Source organism: Onychomys torridus, chromosome 18 (assembly GCF_903995425.1).
Source record: "Onychomys torridus chromosome 18, mOncTor1.1, whole genome shotgun sequence".
Taxonomy (NCBI): Eukaryota; Metazoa; Chordata; class Mammalia; order Rodentia; family Cricetidae; genus Onychomys; species Onychomys torridus.
In genome coordinates this window covers 46,547,766-46,572,249 of record NC_050460.1, presented here as the reverse complement: position 1 = coordinate 46,572,249, position 24,484 = coordinate 46,547,766, and the positions used below count along the sequence as shown (strand labels likewise).

The following is a 24,484-nucleotide window of genomic DNA, read 5'->3' as shown; positions in this document are numbered from 1 at the left end:
GTACAAGATTATATCCCATGTGTTATATTGGGTAGCTTCACTTTCACTTCTGAGAACCATGTTTAGCAGGACATCATCATTTTCAACAGGAATGTCTTAGGCTTCTGGATTTAGTATCCAAATACCATGCTAATATTTAAAAATCTTAGATGGCATTTTTTTCTTTCAATAATTCAAGGATATCATGGCTATATTCATTATTCTCTTCAGCCCAATATATTACTTCTTGCATTTTCTTTAGGCTTGGTTTGTTAGATCATATTTTTATGCTGTTTACATCATGGAAAGTTTTCCTTTGTCCTTCAACTGTGATGTATAATTTTGCCAGGTATATTAGTCTAGGCTGGACATCATGGTGTTTTAGGATGTTGAATGCATTGCTCCAGGCTCTTCTGGCTTTCAAATTTTGCACTTAAAATCAGATGGGGGAAGCAGCATGTTGTGATACTTATGAAACTTAATACCAGCATGACATTGTTAACTGTAAGGATGCAGTAGTGGTACATATACCTTGGCTGAATCCAACAGCTCTCTAATTGGACTTAAGACCCAATGAACAAGAGGGAAATCGTGCCTCATACTAGAAAACTAGCCAACCACACAGCACTAGTGAAGTCATTTATCTTGGAGGAGGACCTTTTAAAAATCATCACTTAAACTAATACAGAAAATCTCTAAGCTAAATTCTAAATATGTGCCCTTATACTCTCAGATAAATATAGTCCTCACACCTCATTAAGAAAGCTTCTCTTTGCAAAAGATGGAAATAACGACCAAGAAAAATGAAGAGTTATGGGGCACAGTCCCAAGGATGCATCTACAAAACAACTCTTGTACCCAGGACTAACAAAAACTTTCAGAAGCTGAGGAAGAAAGATTTTTATGGACAGAAAATCATGGCGTTTGCTTGAGATTGTGTCACTGTGTAACATCAAGTATGTAACCATAAAGTCTCAAGAATATGACTGCCTAAACATGAGCTGAATATAGATATTAACAATAAACACGGCAAAGTGAATTTAGGATATCCCATGAGGCCTCAACCCTATACAAAGGACTACAGGAAATAAAGAAACCCGGAGTGTGAGAGAAATAATCTTCCCCAGGGAAGAGGATGCCAATTTGTTACCTGACGCCAAATGATCAGCCCTGATACATGCATACAAGTAACATTACACAGAATGAGCATGTTATATTTATGTATTTTAGAATACACACACACACATACATGCATACAAACACACACACACACACACACACACACACACACACACACACACACACACACATCCATATAAAACAATCTATGAAAAAAGAGGCCTTAGACTTGAAAAAGAGCAGGAGTGATATATGGGAGAATTTAGAAGGAGGAAAAGGAAGGAGAAAATGATAAAATATAATTATGATCTTAAAAGTAAAATATTTTTTTAACATTTCAAGGCTCTAAATATACAGACAGATCGCATGCATCTCTCAAATCAATGACCTGTGTCCTTCAAACCAAATAGCTCCTTTCACAGATTCTCTTAATTGGTGTCTTTCACCAGTTTTTTTAGGATTCATTTCAAAAATTCAATAAACAGCTTACTTTTAAACATTTTCCCCAATAGCCTGACATTGTAACAGTGTTACTTGTATAGACTTTTATTTCAATGATTATAATACTTTTGGAAGAAGATCAATACATTAAATTGTGAGTTTCCTGAAATAAGAGTTTTGTGGTTTTCCTTTCCTCTTCCATTCCAGAGAAGACTGCCTTATTATACACAGTAAAAACTCAACTCAATTTTATCAAATTTTTTCTCTTTTGTTTGTTCCATATACACTTATAGGAGAATTTTATCCAATGTATTTTAATCAAATTCAGTATCCTCCCCCAAACTCTTCACAATCCACAACCCCTTCCTTACCTACCTAAACTTTGTGTCCTCAATTTCTTAAAACCCATCAAGTCTTATTCATGATGCTCAGATGATCTTGGATATGTGGCCATCAATTCAAGTGCAGTTTATCTACCCTTAAAGAACACTGACTTTTTCTCTTCCAGTGGCTATCAATTGCCAAGAGCTCTTTAGCTAGTGTAAGAAATGTGTGCTTCCCAACCACATGCTGAGACTTTGGTCTGGTGTGATATGTTGCAGGTCTTGTGGATGCTAGCATAGCCTCTGTGAGATCCTATGTGTAGATACCCTGCAGTGTCCAAAAGTTACTGCTACCTTATACAAACATGGATCTCACAATCTTTCTTCCCATGCTTTGGCACTGTTTTCTGAGTCTTGCAGGAGGAGGAGTGGGATGTAGTTGGATTTATAGATTATGACTTTAAAATCTTACATATTTCAGAGAGATCTATATTAAAGCATTTAATGCCTTTAATCAACAGAAGTTTCACTTAGCTATCCTACCTCTCAACTACTACATTCAGATTTAGAAGTGGTTTTTTCTTTTTTCATTTACTTTATTAAGAAAAAGTTTTTCATTTTACACACCAGTAAGAGATCCCCCTCCTCCTCCCCCCCAGCTTCCCCTCAATCAACCTCCCATTCCCCCTCAAAAGAAGGCAAGGCTTCCCATGCAGAGGCACATCAAGTAGAAGTATTTTATAGGCAACTAATTCAACATTCAGCTAACATAATGTAATTATTTGGAATTAATTTATGAAGAGACAGGGAAAATCTATTTATTTTAATTTTCCTTTGTCAAATGATTTAGATTACAACTTTGTAGAAGCCAAAGGTCATGACAATAATGATGTCATAAACAAAAAGGCTGTTTTTAGTATGTTTTTGATGACATTATCGAGTTATCTTTGTATTGCTGTGTCAGGGTCACAGGGTCCTGTGATGATTAATGAGAAATGTTACTTTTCACGGTATGAAAATTTTTCAAACCATTAATTCCAGAACTTAACACATCTAACAAAAGGATAAGTTATAGACACTGAAAAATCAATGTTGGCACACAGAATTTTAAAAGAAAATGAATGCTACTATTTACTTAGTAAATGCATAGTTAGAGCTTCCAAGGACAAGTAAGGAATGAAGACTTGAAATTAAGTAATAGAACTGTATATGGTTAAAATTAGACATGTTGAAGAGCTATGTAGACATGAGGTCAAGGAGATCTTCAAGTTCCTTCCAGTACGATTCCTAAGTCAATATGCTGTTATTTTGCAGAACACATTTGGCAATAAAGAAACATCCATGTTTAGTTAATAAGTGGAGTCTGTTTCAGAAGCCTGTAGACTACTCTCAGCTGGCTTTCCCAGAAGCCTGTAGAGTCCCTTCAGTTCACTCCCCAATTCCTCTTGCACCCCCTTCTTCCCAATAATTACATTGTCTGAGCTCTCTTGCAAGTCATCCTTCCATAACTCTTCTATTAAAAGTTGTTTTTCCTACATGGGTAACTCATATTCTAATATTAAAATTTTTAGGTGATAGTATAGTCTAGTAATAAAAAAAGTTTCTCAAATTCCATCTTTTCTTAACCATCTATAAACAACACAAACTCTGAGGTGCTAGAAACTCCACAAAAAAATCCCTTGAAATTCAGGAGCCTGGTTTTTACTAGATGATCATTCACAATTCAAGTTCTTTATGGGCTATTTGTTAATTGGTCTACTTGATAAGTAGATGAATTAGAGTCTGGATACAAGCACATGTATTAAATGTGAGGGAAGGCTCTCACTGTTGAACACACCAGCAAATTCTAAGAAGTCTGTCATGAAAACACCCTGCCTGAGGATGACTACCAACATTTCACCTTTGTGAACCACAATGGGCCATCTGAAAGCTCAGACCTATCTATCCCTTAGCCTGAGACCTTTTACCTCTGACGGTCAGTTTGTGCTAAGAGGGTGTGTATAACCAGCTATATTCTTTCCCCCCAATTTGACGAGGGATAGCATCTATGGAAACACAAATTGAAAATGTTTGATGCTACAAGAAGAATCCTTAGAGTCCAGGTGAAACCAAAGCATACAAACTTAGGAAGACCAAGGCATGGCAAATCTCTGGAAACTGTAGAAGGTTTGAAGCAAAATTGTTTCGTCATTTGTTCAACAACCACTTACTCTCTTCCTCTTCTTCTTTGTCTTCTTTTTGCTAATGAAATTCTCATTTTGTTCACATGGTAAGTGACCACCCATAAAGGTTGGCTTGTGTGGAGGACTAAGCTGAGGAACTTTCTAGACTCCGTTTATAGCTGCTGGTAAGAATTCCTTCTATGCATGTCTTATCTTCTCATCTCAGTGACAGCACAATGGTGGCTCACACCTGTCCATGTGAGAGTATTTCAGCTTTAAAAATCAACAAGTGTTTCAGATTCTTGCTAACATCACGTGTGTATGTGTGTGTGTGTGTGTGTGTGTGTGTGTGTGTGTCACAAAAATTTGAAAATATAATTATAACAATAAAATTGCTGTGTTAGGAGTTAGTTGCACCAGCCAGATTAGGAGCAATTAATCTTTTCTCAAATACATTTTTATATTTTCAAGTTTGTAATTCAATAAAAATAAAGTTATTTAAAGAGATTATAATACAGTGTTATAATTAATACAGCTTTAAAATGCATCATATTTCTGGTATAATTGCTTAGGATGATGCAGAAGGATATGCAAAAGCAACAAATTCCCCAAAATAGTATAAATTCTGTCAGACTTTAATAAGCTGATATTATATATTCATGAGGATATGTGCGTTATTACAAAGGAATGGTACCATATTCTAAGATTGTCCTCTCATGAAAACTAAATAAGAAAATATATCATTTACTTTAAACAGGCTACTTTTAAGGTAAGGAAAATGACAAAAACAATGTAGCTATATGCTCTGACAAGAGAATAATCAAAATCTAAGTCACACTTCCAAGGAAGAGGCCTTGTGAGCCTGTGTCCACTCTAGTGGGATCTCATTCTAGCCTGCATACGAGATTCCTCTGGGCTTCATATGGAATGTGAAATCCACCATCTGCTGCTAACATAGATATTTACATTGTTTCTTAGATTCCTTAGATTGGAATATCAAATACCTATATTGGGAGCTGAATTACTATTTCTCTCTGTCACTGTCTCTCTCATGTGTGTGTGTGTGTGTGTGTGTGTGTGTGTGTGTGTTTATTTTCCTGAGTGAAGTGAAATCAAGTATAAGAAAATCAAAAGTTTTAAGTGTAATTTTTAGGTAATTAAGAATTTTAAATATTGAGACATGTGAATTTGTTAAAGACAAGAAATGCCTAAGACTTCCCATTATGCTTTGATAATGTACAGGAGTAACTTTTAAAGACACAGAGACAGTTGAGAACTGAAAAGATGCCAGGAATGAAATTCACAATATCAGACAGACCACCAATGGTTCTTATTCCACTAATGCATAGCCACACCCCACCTTCAGATACTCAAAAATAAAGGCCCCTTTAGATTGTATAAATTGACTATAATCATGATTAACATAAGTACCTGACGAGATGGCACAGTGGATGAAGGTACCCTCCACTAAGCCTGAAGATTTGAGTTTGATTCTTAGAATGCATATGGTGCAAGGAGAGCAGAAGAAAGTTATCTTCTGATCTCTACATATGTACCATGGCATGTGCAGGTACACGTGAACACACCAACACAGGTAATTGTAAAGAGAACATTGACAATACTATGGGTATGAATTAAATAACTTACCAGATACAGCTAGGAAGTCATCAATGCTAGTGATGTCATCCACTGCTTCAGTGAGAACATGAATGTAATGCTCCCACGTGCGCTTATACATTTCCATGGTGTTTTTGACTACTTGACTCTTGGGTCTTGATGCCAAAGCAAGTGCAGCATTTATGATCTGTAAAGATATAGATATTGCTTACATAGTCACTTCCTTTTGAAAACAAGAATCAATGTGCCAACAGCAGATGGTCTTTTTTTTTTCTTTTTCTTTGTATGATTGAACTTGAACATACTTACCAACCAGGTAAACAGTACATGTCACTATATGTAATCTCCTTTGTTTGGGCAATAATTTACTTTTAAAGCTATTTATATCATGCCATTTACAAAGGATATAGGAATACAATGGGTGTCTGCATTTAGGGAGCTTAGATATTACTCAATCTGAAAGATCACATATAATTATCATGTGATTTAATATGTTAATGTCATTAGAAAAAACATAGAGTTGTTAGTGGTTTAAGAAATAGAGAGATTAGCCAGATGGTGGTGGCACATGCCTTTAATCCCAGCACTCGGGAGGCAGAGCCAGGCAGATCTCTGTGAGTTCGAGGCCAGCCTGGGCTACCAAGTGAGTTTCAGGAAAGGCGCAAAGCTACACAGAGAAATCCTGTCTTGAAAAAACAAAAACAAACAAACAAAAAAAGAAATAGAGAGATTATCTTTAATATAAGTGATAAGGAAAGCCTTGAGGAAGTATGACATTTATTTATTTACTATTTATTTTTAAGATTTATTTTTATTTATGTGTATGTATATGTATGCCACTGTGTGCTAGCACTCACAGTGACCAGAGAGAATAAAAATGTGCCCTGGAACTAGAGGCATTGGCTGTTGTGACTGACTCCTTAAACACTCAGCCATCTCTCCAGCCCTGTAGTATGACATTTTTAGCTGGGCACTTGGATTCACACAGCCCCTACATCAAAATCATTAAAATAGGAGAGCTGACTTATATGAGGGCAAATACTTCACGGTACACATTCATTTACTCATCCATTCCTTTCCTACCTCCAAATCAAGTACTACTGTACATTTTAGAATAGAACGTAGAAGACGACATAAGCAAATGTTACAACTTCTGTGAAGATGATATTCCATCCACGGAAAGCAAGTCGAATAAATAAAATAGAGTCTATAAGGATGGGGTTGGAGAGATGGCTCAGAGGTTAAGAGCACTGGTTACTCTTCCATAGGTCCTGAGTTCAATTCCCAGCAACCACATGGTGGCCCACAACCATCTGTAATGAGCTCTGGTGTCCTTTTCTGGCCTGTAGGCACACATGCAGGAAGGATACTATATACATAAATCTTTAAAAAAAATCTGTAAGGCATTTCTGAAAACTAAGAAGGGAAAACAGCAAGAAGTAGGGTGATAATAACAGGGGCGTTAAAATGTGAGGAGGACTGAAGCAGACATTTAAATTATATAATTAGTGGTAGGGATATGAAAGACAGAGAGGTTAGAAGATTTAAAAAAACGGATAAATGTAAATTCTGTGAGTACAGGAAGCCAGTTTACCCAGAGCCTAGGTAGGTAAAGTGTGGGGCAGGAGTCCCTGGCTTGTACTGCAAGAGTATTTCTATCTGGAACATGTCAGGGAGATGTTTGAACAACCTGTTCAGCACTGTGCTATAGACAACTTAAGATCTCAACAGACTTAGGAGGTTATAGGAGTGAGAGAGAGCCTGAACTGTGATGGTGGAGCTAATGAAAAGGGCTTCGTAGGAGTTTCTACTAATTAAAGGAGGATAAGGGTATGTCGAAGATTTCCTGTCAGAAATACCACACCATCAGTAAGCCCATGGAAAACTGTACGTAAAGACACTGAAATAAATCCACACATATAATATATGATAACACATCATAATGAAACATGCTTCATGAGAATATACTAGGAATAAGTATGTGCAACAAATTGATGGTCATCTCTATGTAACAGAAGGTGAGGTTTTTTTTTTCCTCTTCTGATATTTTAGTGAGTTTTCCAGAGTTTCTATGGTGAAAAAACGCTAGTTGTATTGTCAGAATAAAGATGAAAAAAGATGATTAATATGGTTTTTAAATGAGAATTGGGAAGAATGGTGAAGAGACCTTCAGTAGAAAGCATATCAGATATTAAATATAAGTCATGGTTTCAGAGGTCAGGGCCGAAGAACAGACTCAGCTGTCGCCTAGTCTATACAGAGTGTGACATTAAAGTCACTCTGTTTCCATAAAAATGCAAAATGTGATTCAAAGCTTTACAACTAGAATTCATTTTTAAGCATTATTTTCTCTTAATTTGTTCATTTATTGAAGCAAATTGTGGCCCATGTAGCCACAGTCTTATTAGTTTCCATATGAGATACATCATAATGGAAAAGAACCCAGCCCTATGTCTGTCTTCACATGGGCACAATCCCACCAGGAAATCACCTCCAATCCTGGCCAAGGCAGCCCCACATGAATATTTCTGACTTTAGCCCATATCAGAATCAGAATATTCCTAAACCACATTCCTCTAGCCTCTGGCTCAGTTAATCAATGATGAGACCTCAAAACTTGGATATCTAAGGAATTCTCAGGTGGTTCTGATGCTACTAGTCAGAAGTTCACAAAACAAGATTCTCCTCTGACCCCATGTGTCTTGGTGTTGGGGCAACATGGAAATAAAATTATACCATCCTTTCTCATCAGCAACAATTTGAGAATCTCCCTCCCTGGTTCCAGGAAACCCAGTCTTCAGGCTTACAGATAGCATAATGACATTATTTTTTGTCATCCTTACCCATCTGCCTTTTATAGGCATCACTATCATGTTTTCTTTTCTTTCCTGCTGCTTTTAGAACACATGGAAGATCTCTCCCTTCAAGAGCCAGCCAGCCCTTGGCAGTTCTCAGACACTATTTAGATATCTTTACAGCCACAATGTTGGAACCTTAGTCAGATCACTTTACAGGTGAGGTGACTGAGGGGAGAAAAGGCCTCATGCCCAGTTCTTCAGTGGAGAAATAGCAGTCAGGATGCAAGCTCAACACCTCCCCCTCCCTTCATGACAGAGCTTCCCCTGCCAGCAACTTGTCAGTCAGTCAAATCCTACTTCTACCTCTCACTTGGGCCATTTTTCAATCTTGTTTCTTTGTTTAGGAAGTAAACTTGAAGACATAACCTAGACTTTTCATTTCAGCTCAGAAAAAAAAATGAGTCTCATCCTTTCACAAGTGAGAACCATGTTGATATTAAGTATTATTTCAACCATTTTTTTTTAAATCAACACAAGTCTGTGGTGCTATTGCATCACTTGGATGTTTTGCCCATGAGATCGCTGGAGCAGGTGACATTAGGTTTTGCACTCATCAGCACTGACCACTCTTGGTACTTGCTTTGGAAAGTAACTTCTGAAGCTGGTCTGTAGTGCGCGTAAGATGACAAGACAGAACATTCAATAGCATGCGATGCTTCAAAGTAAGAATGACTGCCAAAGACCAAAGGTAAGTGGGATAACGTAGGAGCTATCCCAAAGGTGCCTTGGCATGGAAAGGGTAGTGTGCTTCATGAGGAAAGGTATCCCAAAACAATCAAACACAAAAAATAGGTATCCATTAGTAGGATAAGTGGCGATTTTTCTGTTTTCAAAACCAGTAACAGCAAATAGATCCTAAACCTGTCTCTTGGAGAATGTTCAGGATATACAACAGGGAATAGAGTTGGACATAGAAACAAAAAACTGTAGCACATAAGGGAAAGATAAGACTTTTAGAACGTACAACATATAAACTGTGGGTGTAAGACAAAGAGCAAGGAGAGAAGGGGACTTGGTTCAAGAAATCTCTCTTAGGGAAGGAGGTTAAAAAAAAAAGACCCAAGGGGTTAAAGGGCCCTGTGATAAGGATACTCTCAAAAGGTTCAGTGGTAAATGAGAGGCAGGAATTATGAGGACGAATGGGACAGGGGAGCCATCAAATAGCTATGTTGGTGGAAGACTTACCCAAGGTGATGCTTAGTTTTAATGGTCAACCTGACACACCTTAGAATCACCCAGGAAGAGAGGATCAATGTGGGATTGTCTACATCGGATTAGTCTATGGACTTTCTGTAGGAGAGTACCATAATTCAGTTAACTGATGAGGAGGACCACACCAATCCTAGGGCAGGGATTCTGGACTGCATCTAGCTGAGCATAAAGCCGATCTGTACACATCTATTTTTTTTCTCTGCTCTTGGCTGTGGATATGATATGACAATTTGTTTCGAGCCAGTGTGACTCCTCTGCTATGATGAACTGTCATCTGGAACTGTGAGCAGAATGAACCCCTTTAGCTGGTAAGTTGCTTTTTGTCAGAGCATTTGATCACAGCATCATAAATGACACTGAAACAATTAGCATACACAAAGACCAGGTTTTTTATTTCCAGCATACATACACTAGGCATGCTGACACATGAGGTAGAGGCAGAGGGATCAAAATCCCTACATTACCTAGGCATGGTGACACACGAGGTGGAGGCAAAGAGATCAAAATCCCATGGTCCTCCTCTGCTACATAATGAGTCAGAGGACAGCTTGCCAAAACAAACAAATAAAAAATGCTTTTAGATCTGGGCACACCAACTATAATGACTGCACAAAAACAGCACCCTTTCCATTCAGTAAGCTAACGCCTACACCCTGCTAAAATGGGTTCCTGTCAATAGAATATTACAGGTAGAAAACTGGAGATTCACTTGCTTAAAAACATTATGTTGAGATTCTTTTCTTCTAGTTCTTTGCTCGTGAAAGAGGAGCACATTAAGTTTTAAGAAAATGTGCTGTAACTTTGGATATAACTCTGGTGAGGTGGCCCCTTGACTTCAGTTTTAGAGTTTTATTAACCTATTAACTTGCAATGTACCTGTGTGTGCCCCTGAAAAGGCTCTAGTCCCTGGTGTTTCTTTGTTCCTGCAATTGGACAACTGTGTGCACACATGGCTGTGATGAAGTTATAGCTTCCCAGCTAGGCATACATTAAAGTCCTGGTGCAAAACCTGCAGTAGGGATGTGGAGCCATGAATGTATGACAGGTAATATTTTGTGAGAACATTTTCAGTTCAACGACTCATCCAATTTATCTGATTCAACACTGTAGTCTATGAGAAAGCTTTATCCCACTTGACTCTGCTGATACTCAGCTTAAATCTAAAAGCAGACACAATTTGGAAGATGTACTAACCCTCTTGAAGACGGAAAAAATATTTCTCCTGAGTCACATTTCTGGCATTTTAGCTATACACACTGGACAGAAAAGATGACCATCCTCCAGTCTTCACATCTAGCTAAGAGATTTTAAACGAATTTTCTTGCTTTCTGAAACATTTTTTTTTCTTTATGCTATGGCTGGGATGTGTATATATTAGAATCACCCTGGACCTGGCAATTACCTGGTCAGTCAGTTAGCATTTAAGGATGTCTTAAAACTCAGGCACTTATTATATTTTTGCTAGACTGTTTTTATATCATGATAAAAGTTTTCTACTTCCAGCTGCTATTTTCTCCAAACCACTTTCTTTATTCTACACGTATTTCTTTCTTAACTACAGGGAGGATCAAGCCTCGCATTTGCCGGTAACTTCTGGTAGAATCATGGCTGACTAAACTCACAATCTCAATTCCAATTCACGGTAGGCCTCCATGGGCTAGCCTCATCAATGGGTGCCTCTGTCTAATAAGCTGCTTCATTACAGTATATAGCCCACCATACTTTCCAGCTAATTCTCATGATCACAGAACACAAATGGCAGCTCTGTGATTTGGCTCTGATTACCGCCTAGGTCTCGTTCCTCACCCTTCCCCAGTTCACCGGATGCAACAACCTTCACTTATAAAAATTCAAGGAAAGATCACTACATACCATGAGGTCCTGTCCATCCCTTCTGCCCATCCAAATAAATATTCTTCTATTTGTGCTTTAAAACTATCCCTTCCCTATAAGGCAAACAACAGTTATCCCATTGCATAGCTGCTCATGTTGTTGTTTACACCAGCTCCTAGTTGTCCACTCACTCCTTTCCTTTCCTTGTGACCTCCTAGCCCCCCTTTTCACTCTCACATCACATGTGGCTTCCTAACCCATGCCTTTACTCCCTTCAAACCTTCCCAAATACCCTTCCCTATTCTCTTTCAAATTTATGGACTCCTTTTTAAAATTAACTTTTATTACACACACACACACACACACACACACACACACACACACACACACACACACATATATATGTATTCCTAAATATAATCTGCTCAGTCTTTTATGATTATTTCAGGATTGACCATTTGTCACTGGAAAACGAACTGGTGTGTCCTTCTGCTCTCAGCTTCCCTCAGTTGCCTATAGCTATGTAAGGTTAAGGTTTCACTGTTTTTTTCCCCTATCCATTTTGGCATGTATATTGGTATTGTCCTGGTTTAGCTTATGTTTGGGAAATCATGCTGGAGAGACTCTATGCTTGTAGCTTCAGATGTTTCTAAGAGACAAAACTTAGAGCAAACTCCCTGATCCTCTGGCTCTTACAATCTCTCTAACCCCTCTCCAGCATAAGTGTTCTTACACTCTGTATCTGTTCTTAAACTCTGCTCCTGAAGCTCCCTTAAGGTGCTAAAAAATACATGCATGCAGAAGTCATCCCATAAAATCTGAACTACATGGTCTGATGGAACTAAGGCCACAAAGGAAGTACAACAGGCCAATGTCATTATGAAGAAGAAAATGGGTGCCACACCAGGCTGCTGAGCCCTGGATACAAAAGAAACATCAAGAAAATATGTACAGATTCAAACCTTCCAAGAGAGGAAATCACTCTCAAAAAACAAACAAACAAACAAAAAGAAACTGGGAGTTGGCTGGTATCGACAACATCCAATTTGGGGATAAAGTTCCACAGAAAATCCACATGATGGTGGTGATAATAATGATATTGTTATTGTTGATGGTGATGAGGATGATGATGATGATGATGATGATGATGATGACGACGACGATGATGATTGCAATAATGTCAAATGTTAACAGTCAAAGCCCATACTTGTTCCAGGCACTATTCCAAGCACTTGATATCAATTAGACCATCTAGTATTTACACCACAAGATAAGAGATGCAATCCTCACCACTTCCAATGACCCTGTGACTAAGGAAAAGCCATCTCTCTGCCCTTGATAGAGTTCATTCTCTGAATCTGTGTGTTAGACTACGTTTCATACAAATATATAAATTTATCTTGTCATTAAATTTAGTTGCTAATCCTTTCAATTACATATACTGAAGGACACATTATAGTACTTGCTTTGAATAAAAATTGGTACATAAATAATCATGTATGGGTATATGATTAAAATAACAAAAATTTGTGTTTTAGCTATCTATAAGCAAAAATTTCATGACATTAAGCAAACTAACCTTTTTGTACAGGTTTTGTCAGGGGATGGAGGGAGAGAAAGAAGTTGTATGTCTAATAGGTAATCTATATAAATATTATATTCTTTCCTGGATTTTGTTATTTGCTCTATAGTTTGAGTGAAAAAATTAGTTTTGCACTCAAACTATAGAGCTTTTCTTAAAGAAGACCCTGAAAGTATTCTAGAACCAAGGCTCTGCACACAGTCTGGTCTGCTATTTTTTGCTGTACTTTTCATTAAAAAGCTCCATGCTCTCTGAAATGATAAATAAACACAGATTCCACTGCAATGATTTATCAAAACCTATCTTGATTAGAAGATGATGATTTCACATTCCTGAAAAGGACATCAGATAAGGAGACATATTTGATGTTGTACAATATCTAGTCTTTGGCAAAGATGATACCTTACCCCCCACAAAAAATCTCTCTTTTGTTTAACATGTTTTGCACAGAAACAAAAAATGAATACTATTCTTTTTTTCATTTTTATTAAGAAATTTTTTCATTTTACATACCAATCAGAGATCCCCCTCTTCCCTTCTCCTGCCCTCCAGCCTTCCCCCCTAACCCTCCCTAACCGACCCCCCAGCCACCCCCCCAGAAGAAGGCAACACCTCCTAAGAGGAGGCACGTTCAGTAGAGACAAGTCCAAGCCCTTCCTCCTGCCTCAAGGCTACACAAGGTGTCCCACCGTAAGTTGTGGGCTCCAAAAAGTCCCTCATGCACCAGATGTGGATTCTGATTCTACTGCCAGGGGGAACCCCAAGCAAATCAAGCTACACAATTGTCTCGTCATGCAGAGGGCCTAGTCTAGTCTCATGAACACTTTACTTTAAGAATACTTATGCAGCCAAGCAGCAGTGGCACACACCTTTAATCCCACCATTTGGGAGGCAGAGCCAGGTCTGTGAGTTTGAGGCCAGCCTGGTCTACAGAACAATATCCAGGACAGGCTCCAAAGCTATACAGAGAAACCCTGTCTCGAAAAACAAAAAGAATACTGGTGCAGATTGGCTGGTGAGACACTCAGTGGGTAGATGTGCTTCCACTCAAGGAATCTAAAGACCTGAATTCATTACCTACAACATACAAGGTGGAAGGAGAAAACTTATTCCCACATATTCTCCTCTGACCTCCTTGTTCGTGTGCACTATAACATGCTAACACACACACACACACACACACACACACACACACACACACACACACATACGCAATGTTGAAAAGGTTCAATTAAAAAAAAAAAAGAATGTGGTTGCAAATGGAAGACTAATGGACTGCTGACCAGAAGAGCATATTAAATGCCTGCCCTGATCCTGGAAATATTTTCAAAGTTCTTAATCTACATGGACATGTTCCATCTAGTAAAAATGACCATTGTTGGTATCCCCTGTTAACTATTAAGCAGTGGAGACACAAACAGAGATATGTATCATGTTTTTCAAAGAGTTTAACTTGGTTTCATTTCACCTCAGAATAACTTTGTGCACCAAATCACAGTAGCTGTTTCAGGACTTGCTTTTACAGAGAGTAGAGCTATGCTGACTTGGGTTGACAGAGGGGTGGGCTTGGATGCATGGATCTCCCTAAGGGCCCTTCCTTCTGACATTTACACTCTACTGAATATTAACATCTGACATATACATGCCTCTTGAGAAATATCTATAAGACAGTAACTTTAAAAGTTGAAATAAATCTAGGTAATTTAATTTTCACCCAGAGACAATTCAATACTGGCTTTGATGCAAAAAACCTTAAAATTTTAGTTATTATAAGGGAGCACTTTGTGGATTAAAATGCTGAGTTATGTACTGAGAGGTCTGTTTGCTGCAGTGTCATGGCGTGTAGAGGAAATTAAAATTAACTAGATATATGACACTCCAAAGGCATCAGAGCTTTCATATGAGTAGAACTGGTTTATCTTGTGCTTAAATTGGTCCTGGTATAGTGAGTTAAGAATTATGGCAGCCGTAGGAATGTCTTCAGAGCAGGTTCCAATCCTCTGCTTTTGTATATTGGTCACTTAGATGTTCTTCATCATTGAGGCTGCTTTTTTTTTTTTTTTTTAAACCACAACCTTTTTCAGCTTGGAAAGGGCTTCTGCTTTGTCTTCTGCATTGTATTTTGTTTCTGGAAATGACCCTAACATTCATAATTAGGGCGTGCAATATTTCTCACCATGGTTCCCAAGATCATCACTCCGTGTCAAATGATGGAAGCATCTGTGAGGTACAGGAGCTGACAGCACTGAGTAGTGCTAACTTGTCCTGGAATTGAGTTCTCCAGACCATTAATGACAAAGCATCCTACTTCGGCCTCTCAACCTTGTAATCTCCTTTCTCATGAGCAGGTAATCCTGCTTATAGGATTATTCACACTAAATCGTCTCACCAGGCTTACCTTGCCTTTGAGTACACATAAGAAACTAAAATATAATACTCTGGGGTTAGACTATTTTTAGGACAAATGGCAAAGACTATTTCTGGAGAGATACAGCCTTCTTTAAAATTATATATCAGGATGAATTTTTATATTTCACAATCAATGTCAGCAAAAAAAGGGAACCAATGACCTAGTGCAGGTTGAATCACAGAAAATGTAATGGGAAAATTAATGTTCTTTAAAATATGTAAATAGTTATCATCCCACACATCAAATTCAAGCTATCTCCCTGGCATTAAGGGAAACTCTAAAATTAGGCAAATGAATTATTGGGCATTAAACAAAATTATTAATGAGCAGGATAAGATGGATGAAAATGGAATTTTGTGTCATATTCTTCATTTTAACTCACCTCCATTATCTATTAGTTCCGTGTGGCTTTAGGTGAGCTGTTAGGCTCTGCTCTTTAATGACTTAGCTAAGGTTTTTGGTTGTTCTTTTTTTTTTTCTTCAGGTTTTAATTATTTTATTTTCTATTCTTTTTTTTTCATACCAACCAGTTTCCCTTCCCTCCTCTCTTCCAATTCCTTGCCCCCACCTCCCTTCTATGTGCCCCCCATCCACTCCTCTTCTCTCTCCATTCAGATGGGGTAAGGTCTCCTCTGGGAATTAACAAAGCGTGGCATATCAAGGACCAAGCTCCTTCCCCTTTCATCAAGGCTGAACAAAGCATCCCACCATAGGGAATAGGTTCCAAAGAGCAAAGGATAACCAAACTACAGTCTTCAGCCCCAGAGAAGCTAGGTAACAAGGAGGATCCTAAGAGGGATGTCTGGATCTCCCTAGGAAGAAGAAATACATACAATGTCTTGGGTTGCCGGGGGGAGAGAGTAGAGGGGAGAAGGTCGGCGGATAGGCACATGAGAGATCAGAATAGTTGGGTTGGAGCGGGACAGAGGGGGGAATAATAAAAGAGATTTCTATGCTTTTCTAATAACAAAAACATAAGGAGATAAAACCAAAACCATCACACCAAAGTCGGACAACACAAACCAATAAAAGGAAAAGAGCCTCAAGAGAAGGCATACGAATCAGAGACCCACTCTTTCATACTTTCAGGACTCCCCTGAAAATACCAAGGTGAAAGCTGTAGTACATACACAGGGGTCTTAGTGCAGACCCATGCAGGCCCTGTACCTGCTGCTTCATCCTCTATGAGTTCATAGGAGCTTTGCTCATCTCAGTGACTTTAGAAGGCCTTGCTCTCCTGGTGCCCTTCATCCCCTCCAGCTTCCATATTCTTTCTACCTCCTCTTTGCTGGGGTTCCCTGAAGTCTGAAGGGGGGGATTTGATGGCGACACCTCATTTGGGGTCATGTGTTCCAAGGTCTCTCTGTGTGCGTAGTGTAATGACCTAATTTGTAAGGACCATTAAAATATTTGTTACATAGGTGGTTACAGAGTTGGCTCAGCAATTACTAGCACTTGCTGCCATCACAGAGGACCCAGGATTGGCTACCAGCACACATAGCTCATAACTGTAGGTAACTCTAGCTCAAGGGTCAGTGTTCTGTCTTCTATACCCTACAAGCACCAGGCCTGCATATGATGAACATATGTGCATGCAGGCAAACACTCACAAACATAAAACAAAAATAAATTACTTTTAAAATGTTACTTTTTAGTTTGTTGGCAGAATTAAATTAAGTTGATTATGTAAAATGACTCATAATCTAACTACTTTCTGAATATCTATGGGCACAGATTGTGAAAAAAATACAAGAATGTCTTGGGAATTTAAAAGAATGCTATTTACAGAAATATACAAATACAGAGAACTGATAAAAATTTAGGCTCAAAAATCACTTTGATATTCTAGTTAGAAAAATGTTCTTAGATAAATACACATGAGTTTACGAAAACTTATCTAAAGTAAAACTAGCAAGTCTGAAAATTTTCCTCGGGCAAAGAAAACCTGGAAATAGTAATCCACATTCTAGCATAAGATAATGGCAATGATACATTGTTTTAATAATGAAAAACATACAGACAATGGACTTATTTTAATACATTATAATCCATTACTCAGTGAGTTAGTAAGTAGGGGGTTTGAAATAAAAGAATATTTTAGGACTTTCCAAATCATTTGGGTTCAAGTAGGGGACTTAAAAAAAATAAATTTGTTATCTTTGCCAAATCACTTTTCTTTTAAAATAAATTTTATTCCAGAAACATCTATAAAGTTTTCATTTTAATGTATTATCCAGTCTCATATAGGTACAAAGGGAAAATTCAAGCTATTCACCAATTGCCAAAATGTCTTTTTTTTAATAAGAAGCTAGCAAAGTTAAAAGAAAAAAAGTTTGCAATGTCTGAATGTTGGTGATTAGACATTTTTTTCTTCAACGATTTAGAATTTATGAAGATACAGCTCCAGTTTTAGCCCTACAATAAGTTAGACAAAATTAAGTTATTTAGGGAATTTAACTTTATTAACTGTTAATGGATATTTCTTCTGCATATACCATTCTTCCAAGATAAAAACGACCCAATAACTCAGAAAATATTTTCAGGCATATAAGGGAGAAAATTATATATGAGCATTATGAGCATTTAAGAAAAGAGAGTGTATAAAATCTAGGTTATATAAGCAATAGATCCTTGTGAGGAATATATAATATATATATATATATATATTTATATAAAATTTGAGTTGGAACAGGATGATTTCTCTGTCTCTCTCTGTCTCTCTTCTTCCCTCACCCTCTGTCTGCTATATTTCCTTTCCACTTCCTCCCCTCCTCTCTCCTCCCTCCTCTCTGTTCCTCTAATTCTCCCAACCCCCGTTTTTTTCACTCCCTAGGAAAAAAACTCTTTGGTGTGATGTTCTTGATCTCATAATCTGACTTCTATTATTCATTAACACAACCCCACCCTTACTCTCCCTGGGACAATTCTGGTAGCTTTAGCTCAGCTTCTAGCTGCTCTACACAAACTACTCTCTCTGAATCTCTGCTCTTACAGGTTCTCCATCTCCTGTAGGAGAAAATTCAAAGCATGTGACTTGGTCTAAAGTCTTGACACATTTGGTCCATTTGGCTGGTGCTTATCCCTCTAGTGTTATCTCTCCTCAGTCTCCTTCACTTTCTCCTATTTTTGTTCTTTCTTTCTTTTTGCCGAGGGTATTCATTTCTGCGGTTCCCTTTGTGTCCAATTCATCCCCAGAGCTCACTTTAAGCATCGTTTCCTCAGGGTAGCTTTAGGAAATCTAGGTCAGCTTCTTTCATTATGTACTTTCATGAAACAATGCCCCTTTCCTTTTGAGCCTCACTGTGCATTCAAGTGAACATCTGATTCATGCATGATCCTGGTCTCCCACTGTTTACCAAAAGAGCAGGGACTTACTGTCTTGGTGTGATTTGCTCAAGGCATGTGGACAAGCCAAGTAGATCCTTCACCTCATGTCACCCATGCCCTGCATTGGTTCCTTTGGCTTCAGACATACAACGAATGCATGAAAGCTATACCAAGTGACTAAGTTTAGCATTGCAAAAGACTCTTATACTGGCACATAAGCTGGGGGCAATATGCCCATGTCATTTTATTCGTAACTGAACACTTGGAGACACAGAAAAAATAGGGCTAATGCCAATGATGATCTGTAATGGAGAGAACAGTCACCAAATCTTTATATTCAGCTCTTTCCAGTGGTTGTTCAAAGCTGAAGGACTTCTTCTTCGACACAAGGCTTGCTCCATTGACACATCCCACCCCATCCTTTGAGGTGAGGTCGGACTTAAAGAAAGAGGAATTGTTAAATGGTCATGTCTCTCATGAGACTGCTCAAAATCTGGGTACTTCGCTAGATGGAGATCTTAATTACTTGATTTTTGTCAGTTAGGGATCAGAAAAAGGAAACAAGAGAGAGTGTAAGTGAGAATCCCCATACAGAAACACTGTTGCAATTTTCCCACACCAGCCAGAGATTCCCATAATCTACTCAAATAGCCCTGAGATGAAGTAAAAGCCATGGATGGAAGAATTAAAATAAAATAAGTATCACTAAGTGTGCTCCTTACCCGGGACTATTAGTGACAATTTTGTAGCTAGTATTTCATAGAAATTGTGTGTGTGTGTGTGTGTGTGTGTGTGTGTGTGTGAGTGTGTGTGATATAAGTATCTATAATGTACTCTATAGTGGAATATTGTTATTCTCAGATTAGAAACTCTTTCAATAATCTAGACAATACAATCTTTCTAATCTTTTATTTATTTATTTATTTTAACTTTTTTAAAAATTATATTTGTGTTTTAACTTTACACATCAGCCATGGGTTCCCCTGTCCTCCCCCCTCCCATCCCCGCTCCCACCTTCCCCCCATCCCCTCCCTTCCATTCCCATCTCCTCCTGGGCCAAGACTCCCCTGGGGATTCATTTAAACCTGATGGATTCAGTACAGGCAGGTCCAGTCCCCTCTTTGCAGGCTGAGCAAAGTTTTGTCCCTGTGTAAGCCCAAGGTTCCAAAGAGCCAGCTCATGCACTAAGGACAGGTCCCGGTCTAATCTTTCTTATAGTCATAAATTAGGAACATATCTATACTATAAAATTTTACTAGGCTGTATTATTTGTTATTTAATAAATTAAATTACCAAGTATTTGTAAAATATAGGGGCAGCAATTTGAAAAGAGAAATAAACTGTATGACATGAAGGTATTCTATAAATATAAAAATCATAAAGGGCCAAGTTATTAAGGGCTCATAGGGCTGGAGGGCTGGCCAGTTGGTAAAGTGATTGATGTATAAGGATGACCATCTGAATTCAATTCCTAACACCTATGTAAAAGGCTGTGCTTAGTAATGTACACTTGTCATATGAGCACTGGAGAGAAAGAAACAGACAGAGATAGGCAAATTCCAAGACTCACCTGCCAGCAAATCTAGACTAAGTGGTGAACCCCAGCTCCCGATGAAAGACATTGTCTAAAACTACAAGTAAGATGCACATAAGGAATGATACCTAAGGTTGACTCCTGGTTCCACAAACAACTCTATTCAGACAGACAGACAGACACACAGACTCACAGACACACATATGCACACACACAAGTTTAATTTTGAAAGAAATTTCTCATTCATTCTGAGAATAAAAGGAAAAGTAAACATTTCTCCATCAAATAAAGACAACCACAACCATTTAAAATTATTTATCAGTCTGGTGGTGGTGGTGCACAACTTTAATCCCAGCACTCGGGAGGCAGAGCCAGGTGGATCTCTGTGAGTTCGAGGCCAGCCTGGTCTACAGAGAAAGATCCAGGACAGGTACCAAAACAACATGGAGAAACCCTGTCTCAGGAAAAAAAATTTTTTTTTCATCAATGGGAATGGATCCTTCTTGGTCAAAACAGATGACACAGGTTCTCAAAATGTTTATTTCCCTTTCTGGGAGCAGAACAATTGAAAGGCTGAAGAATATTCAGTGGTATGTGCTAAGTACCTTATCGATGTACAGCTCATTGTAATAAGTGTTTAAGAACAACTGCCTATTTTCAGGAGTCACTTTTTGACTGTGAGTCTTAAGAGGAAAATACTGGATTTCCAGTGACTTGTCGTAAGGAATCCTGAAACAAAATCCCCACCACACAGACATGATCAACACTGCACACTGCAAAGTATGTCCTCTCAAATGAGTTCAGACATGATCTTTAATACAAAGTGCCTCATGTTGTCTGCTGGAAAGAGTAGTAAGGCTATGTGTTCTTAATTATTGACCTGAACTCAGTGCTCTATGTATATAGAACCCAGGAATGCTACTTGGGAGTTAGACTAGGTAAGTTAGAAGCAGGGACAGAAGGGATGGGAATTCTCTCTTGGGAAACATAGATAGCAAACTGACAGCAGGTTTTAGCTTTAAGCAAGGTCTATTTCGAGAACTAATGTCACTTTAAAAGATGTATTAGGAGGAACTAAACACTCGCCATAATGCAGGCCAACTGGAATTTTCATGATGACTGGGTTTTTAAAATTTTTTTTATTATTATTATTTTATTTAACAGACACTACAGCTTCATTTAATGTTCAAGTCTCATCTTCAACGCTTGTAGGAAGAGGTCATGAAAGAGTTGTCTGTATTTATCCATAGTGAACTGAGGCTACAGCCGCAAGATGTGATGGATAGTTAACATGTAGCATCTACAGAATGTTGACCGACTGAATCTGAGAGGTGAGAACTGTAACAGAGTCACCTACAGTTCTCCAGTGCCCAGCTTGAATGCCTCAACTGAAGATTGAAGTAGAAGAAACAGCACAGAACATATGGTTTCCGTGAACAAAATTATAGGCGGGGAAGTTATGCAGGATATTACAGCCAATCAGATTGGGAATACAGAGATTCTAGGTACAGGAAAAGTGATCTTCAGAATCATCCGCATGGACAGCTCCAGGATGTCATCACAACCAGGGTACAGAATGAGTTCCAGGAGCTGAAAGGTGGGGGAGGAGACAGAGGCCAAAAGGCCACGGAGAGTTCCAGTATTTAAGAAACTGTCCAAAAGGAAATGGCCAGAAGTTTGTAAGAATCCCAATAAGAAGATAGTGACCATGGGGTAAAATGCAGGTGGTAAGTGGAATAAGGCAGGGATAAATAGATATTTAGTTAGGAAATTGACATTATACAGATGTTAGGGTCATCTATGCAGAGGTTTTAGTGAGACCCCATGACAGGAATTTGATGAAAACATAATAAGAAAAAAGGACTATAAAGGGGATTATTTGCAGTTCAGAATGCATGTACATATGTTAGACAATTATATATATATTTATATATAGTACATATTCTATGTTGAGGGTTACAGTGAATTATACATTTATGCTCTCTGTCCTTCCTTCCTTTTGCTTCCTCTCTCTCTCTTACTAGCTGAGTGTATAAAAAGAAATTTAATTCACTCTAAAGTGTGTTGTTTTGTTTTTGTTTGATAAACTGTCTTCCCATATGACCAGGCTGGACTCAAATTAATTATCTAACCCAGGGTGGACTGAAACTCATGGTGATCCTTCAGTGGCAGCCTCACAAGTCCTAGAAGGGCAGGGATGTCCCACATTGCCTGGCGTGTTACCTCCAAATTTTCATGCAGGAATTTATTGCTATAAACTTTCCTCTGCCTTCATTGTTTCCCATTTGTACAGAGAAAATAATAAGTTCACTCTTAAGGGTCAGCTGTGAAACAGAATGAAAAAGCATTAGAGCTAAGCATTTCATGTTAAACACAGTTTGTACCAATGACTCACATAAAATGTAATGCTATCAGTAGCACATCTAATCATATATGACATAGCTTTTCTTTTGTAGAAATTGTTTTCATTTTCCAAATAACTTGAACAGTTTCCTTGGTTTGCAAAAATGCTAATAAAACAAGCTCACTGCCTAGCAGGAAATATAGTAATCAGCTACTAAACAAAACTGATAATTTACTTGAATTTACTTTGTCACACAGACAAACCTTGAGCAACTGCCAGAGTAAGAGGTGTTGTGATTAGTCACAATGGCAAGACACTTCTGTCAGAGCCTGTGGGGTTTAGTTACATTCAGTGCTCAGTATCTCAGATGAAAGATGAGGCAAGTGAATGATTACATGGAACACTGTATACAGTGTTTTGTGAGATAGCCTATTGGTGAAATTATTAAAGCCACTCCACGTAGTTCAAAGGGAGGTTATTTGTGGGGTAGCTTACAAATGAAGGGATAGGTTGCAGGGTCTGGGAAAGGTATGGCACAGTCCAGCAGTGTTCTCTGGAGAACTCTGCTCAGTCTACCTCCAGCATCCAGGGTCCTGGAACCAAGAGAGGCCTCTCCTCTTGATCCTGGGTCTTCAGTGTCCTCTCTCAGCCCCGCCTTGTAGGCGTGACTATTACCGAAGCCGCAATGGGGGTTGGAACTTCCAGGCCAAGGCTGGAATGGCTACCCACTACAATAGCCTAAGGTTACATTTTGTGACATTACTCATTAAGAATGATCTATATTTTTATTATTATTATTATTATTATTATTATTATTATTATTATGTGTTTGTTTATGTGTATATGTGTGCATGTGTTTGTGAGATGTATGTATGTGTGTATTGTGGTATGGAGACAGAATCATGCTGTGTATAACTCAAACTATGCTTTAACTCATGAGCATCCCCTTGCTTCAAGCTTCCTAATTATAGGCATATGGCACCATGTCCAATTAGCATAAGGAGTTAATATACTCAGAAAGATTAAAATGGACCACAGCAATGCTAAGCTCTTTCCTCAAAAGTTCAAACTATACTGAGAGGTGAAAAAAGTACTGCAGTCCTTTCTCTGTTCACTGGTATGCCCCCAACTTCAGACAACAACCTTATTCACAGTCTGTTCATTGAGGCCACACCTATAAAGCATGGCCTCAAAACAACCAGCATCTCTCCATAATACTCTTTAGTAACAATACTTTTTGTTGTCTTTTTCATTTTGATCATATATAACTATCAAAGGGAATATTCAGCTTGAAAAGTAGAAGGGTATCTTCATCTAAAAATCATTTGAACCCTTTATTCCAGTACTCTTGGGGGACGACCCTACAAACATGAGAGCAGTTGACTTCACCGAACTTGGCGCAGTTCAACCTCCTAGTCAACAGATGTTGCTAGAGGTGCAAATGAACCTAGAATGTTTTTAGCTGGTATATCTAGTGACTTTGGGCCTATGGCTTTGAACTTGAGCAGACCCCAGCGGCACATTTTTAAGACAGCACTATTGAAACCAACATAACCAAAAAAGGTCCCTATACTGACATCTCAGCCCGAGGGCAGCAAGGGCTTCTGAGATTTCACTGACATACCATTTAGTTATTTAAATAATTATCAAAAGTCCACTTTGTATAATGGTGCATAGATCAGTCACTGGATCCATGAGGAGAGTGTAGACTTTCTTCTGTTGACAGGAGCTGCTGCAGAGGGA

General features: G+C 38.4%; 1 protein-coding gene across 1 annotated transcript in view; it reads right to left on the bottom strand.

Annotated features, from left to right (window-relative positions):
* Positions 1 to 24,484, bottom strand: part of Ctnna3 (catenin alpha 3) — a 1,414,880-nt gene that overhangs the window by 473,335 nt on the left and 917,061 nt on the right. The window contains exon 16 of the mRNA XM_036167773.1: positions 5,672 to 5,828. Within this exon, the coding sequence (XP_036023666.1) occupies positions 5,672 to 5,828 (157 nt within the window). The remainder of the gene's footprint in view (positions 1 to 5,671; positions 5,829 to 24,484) is intronic.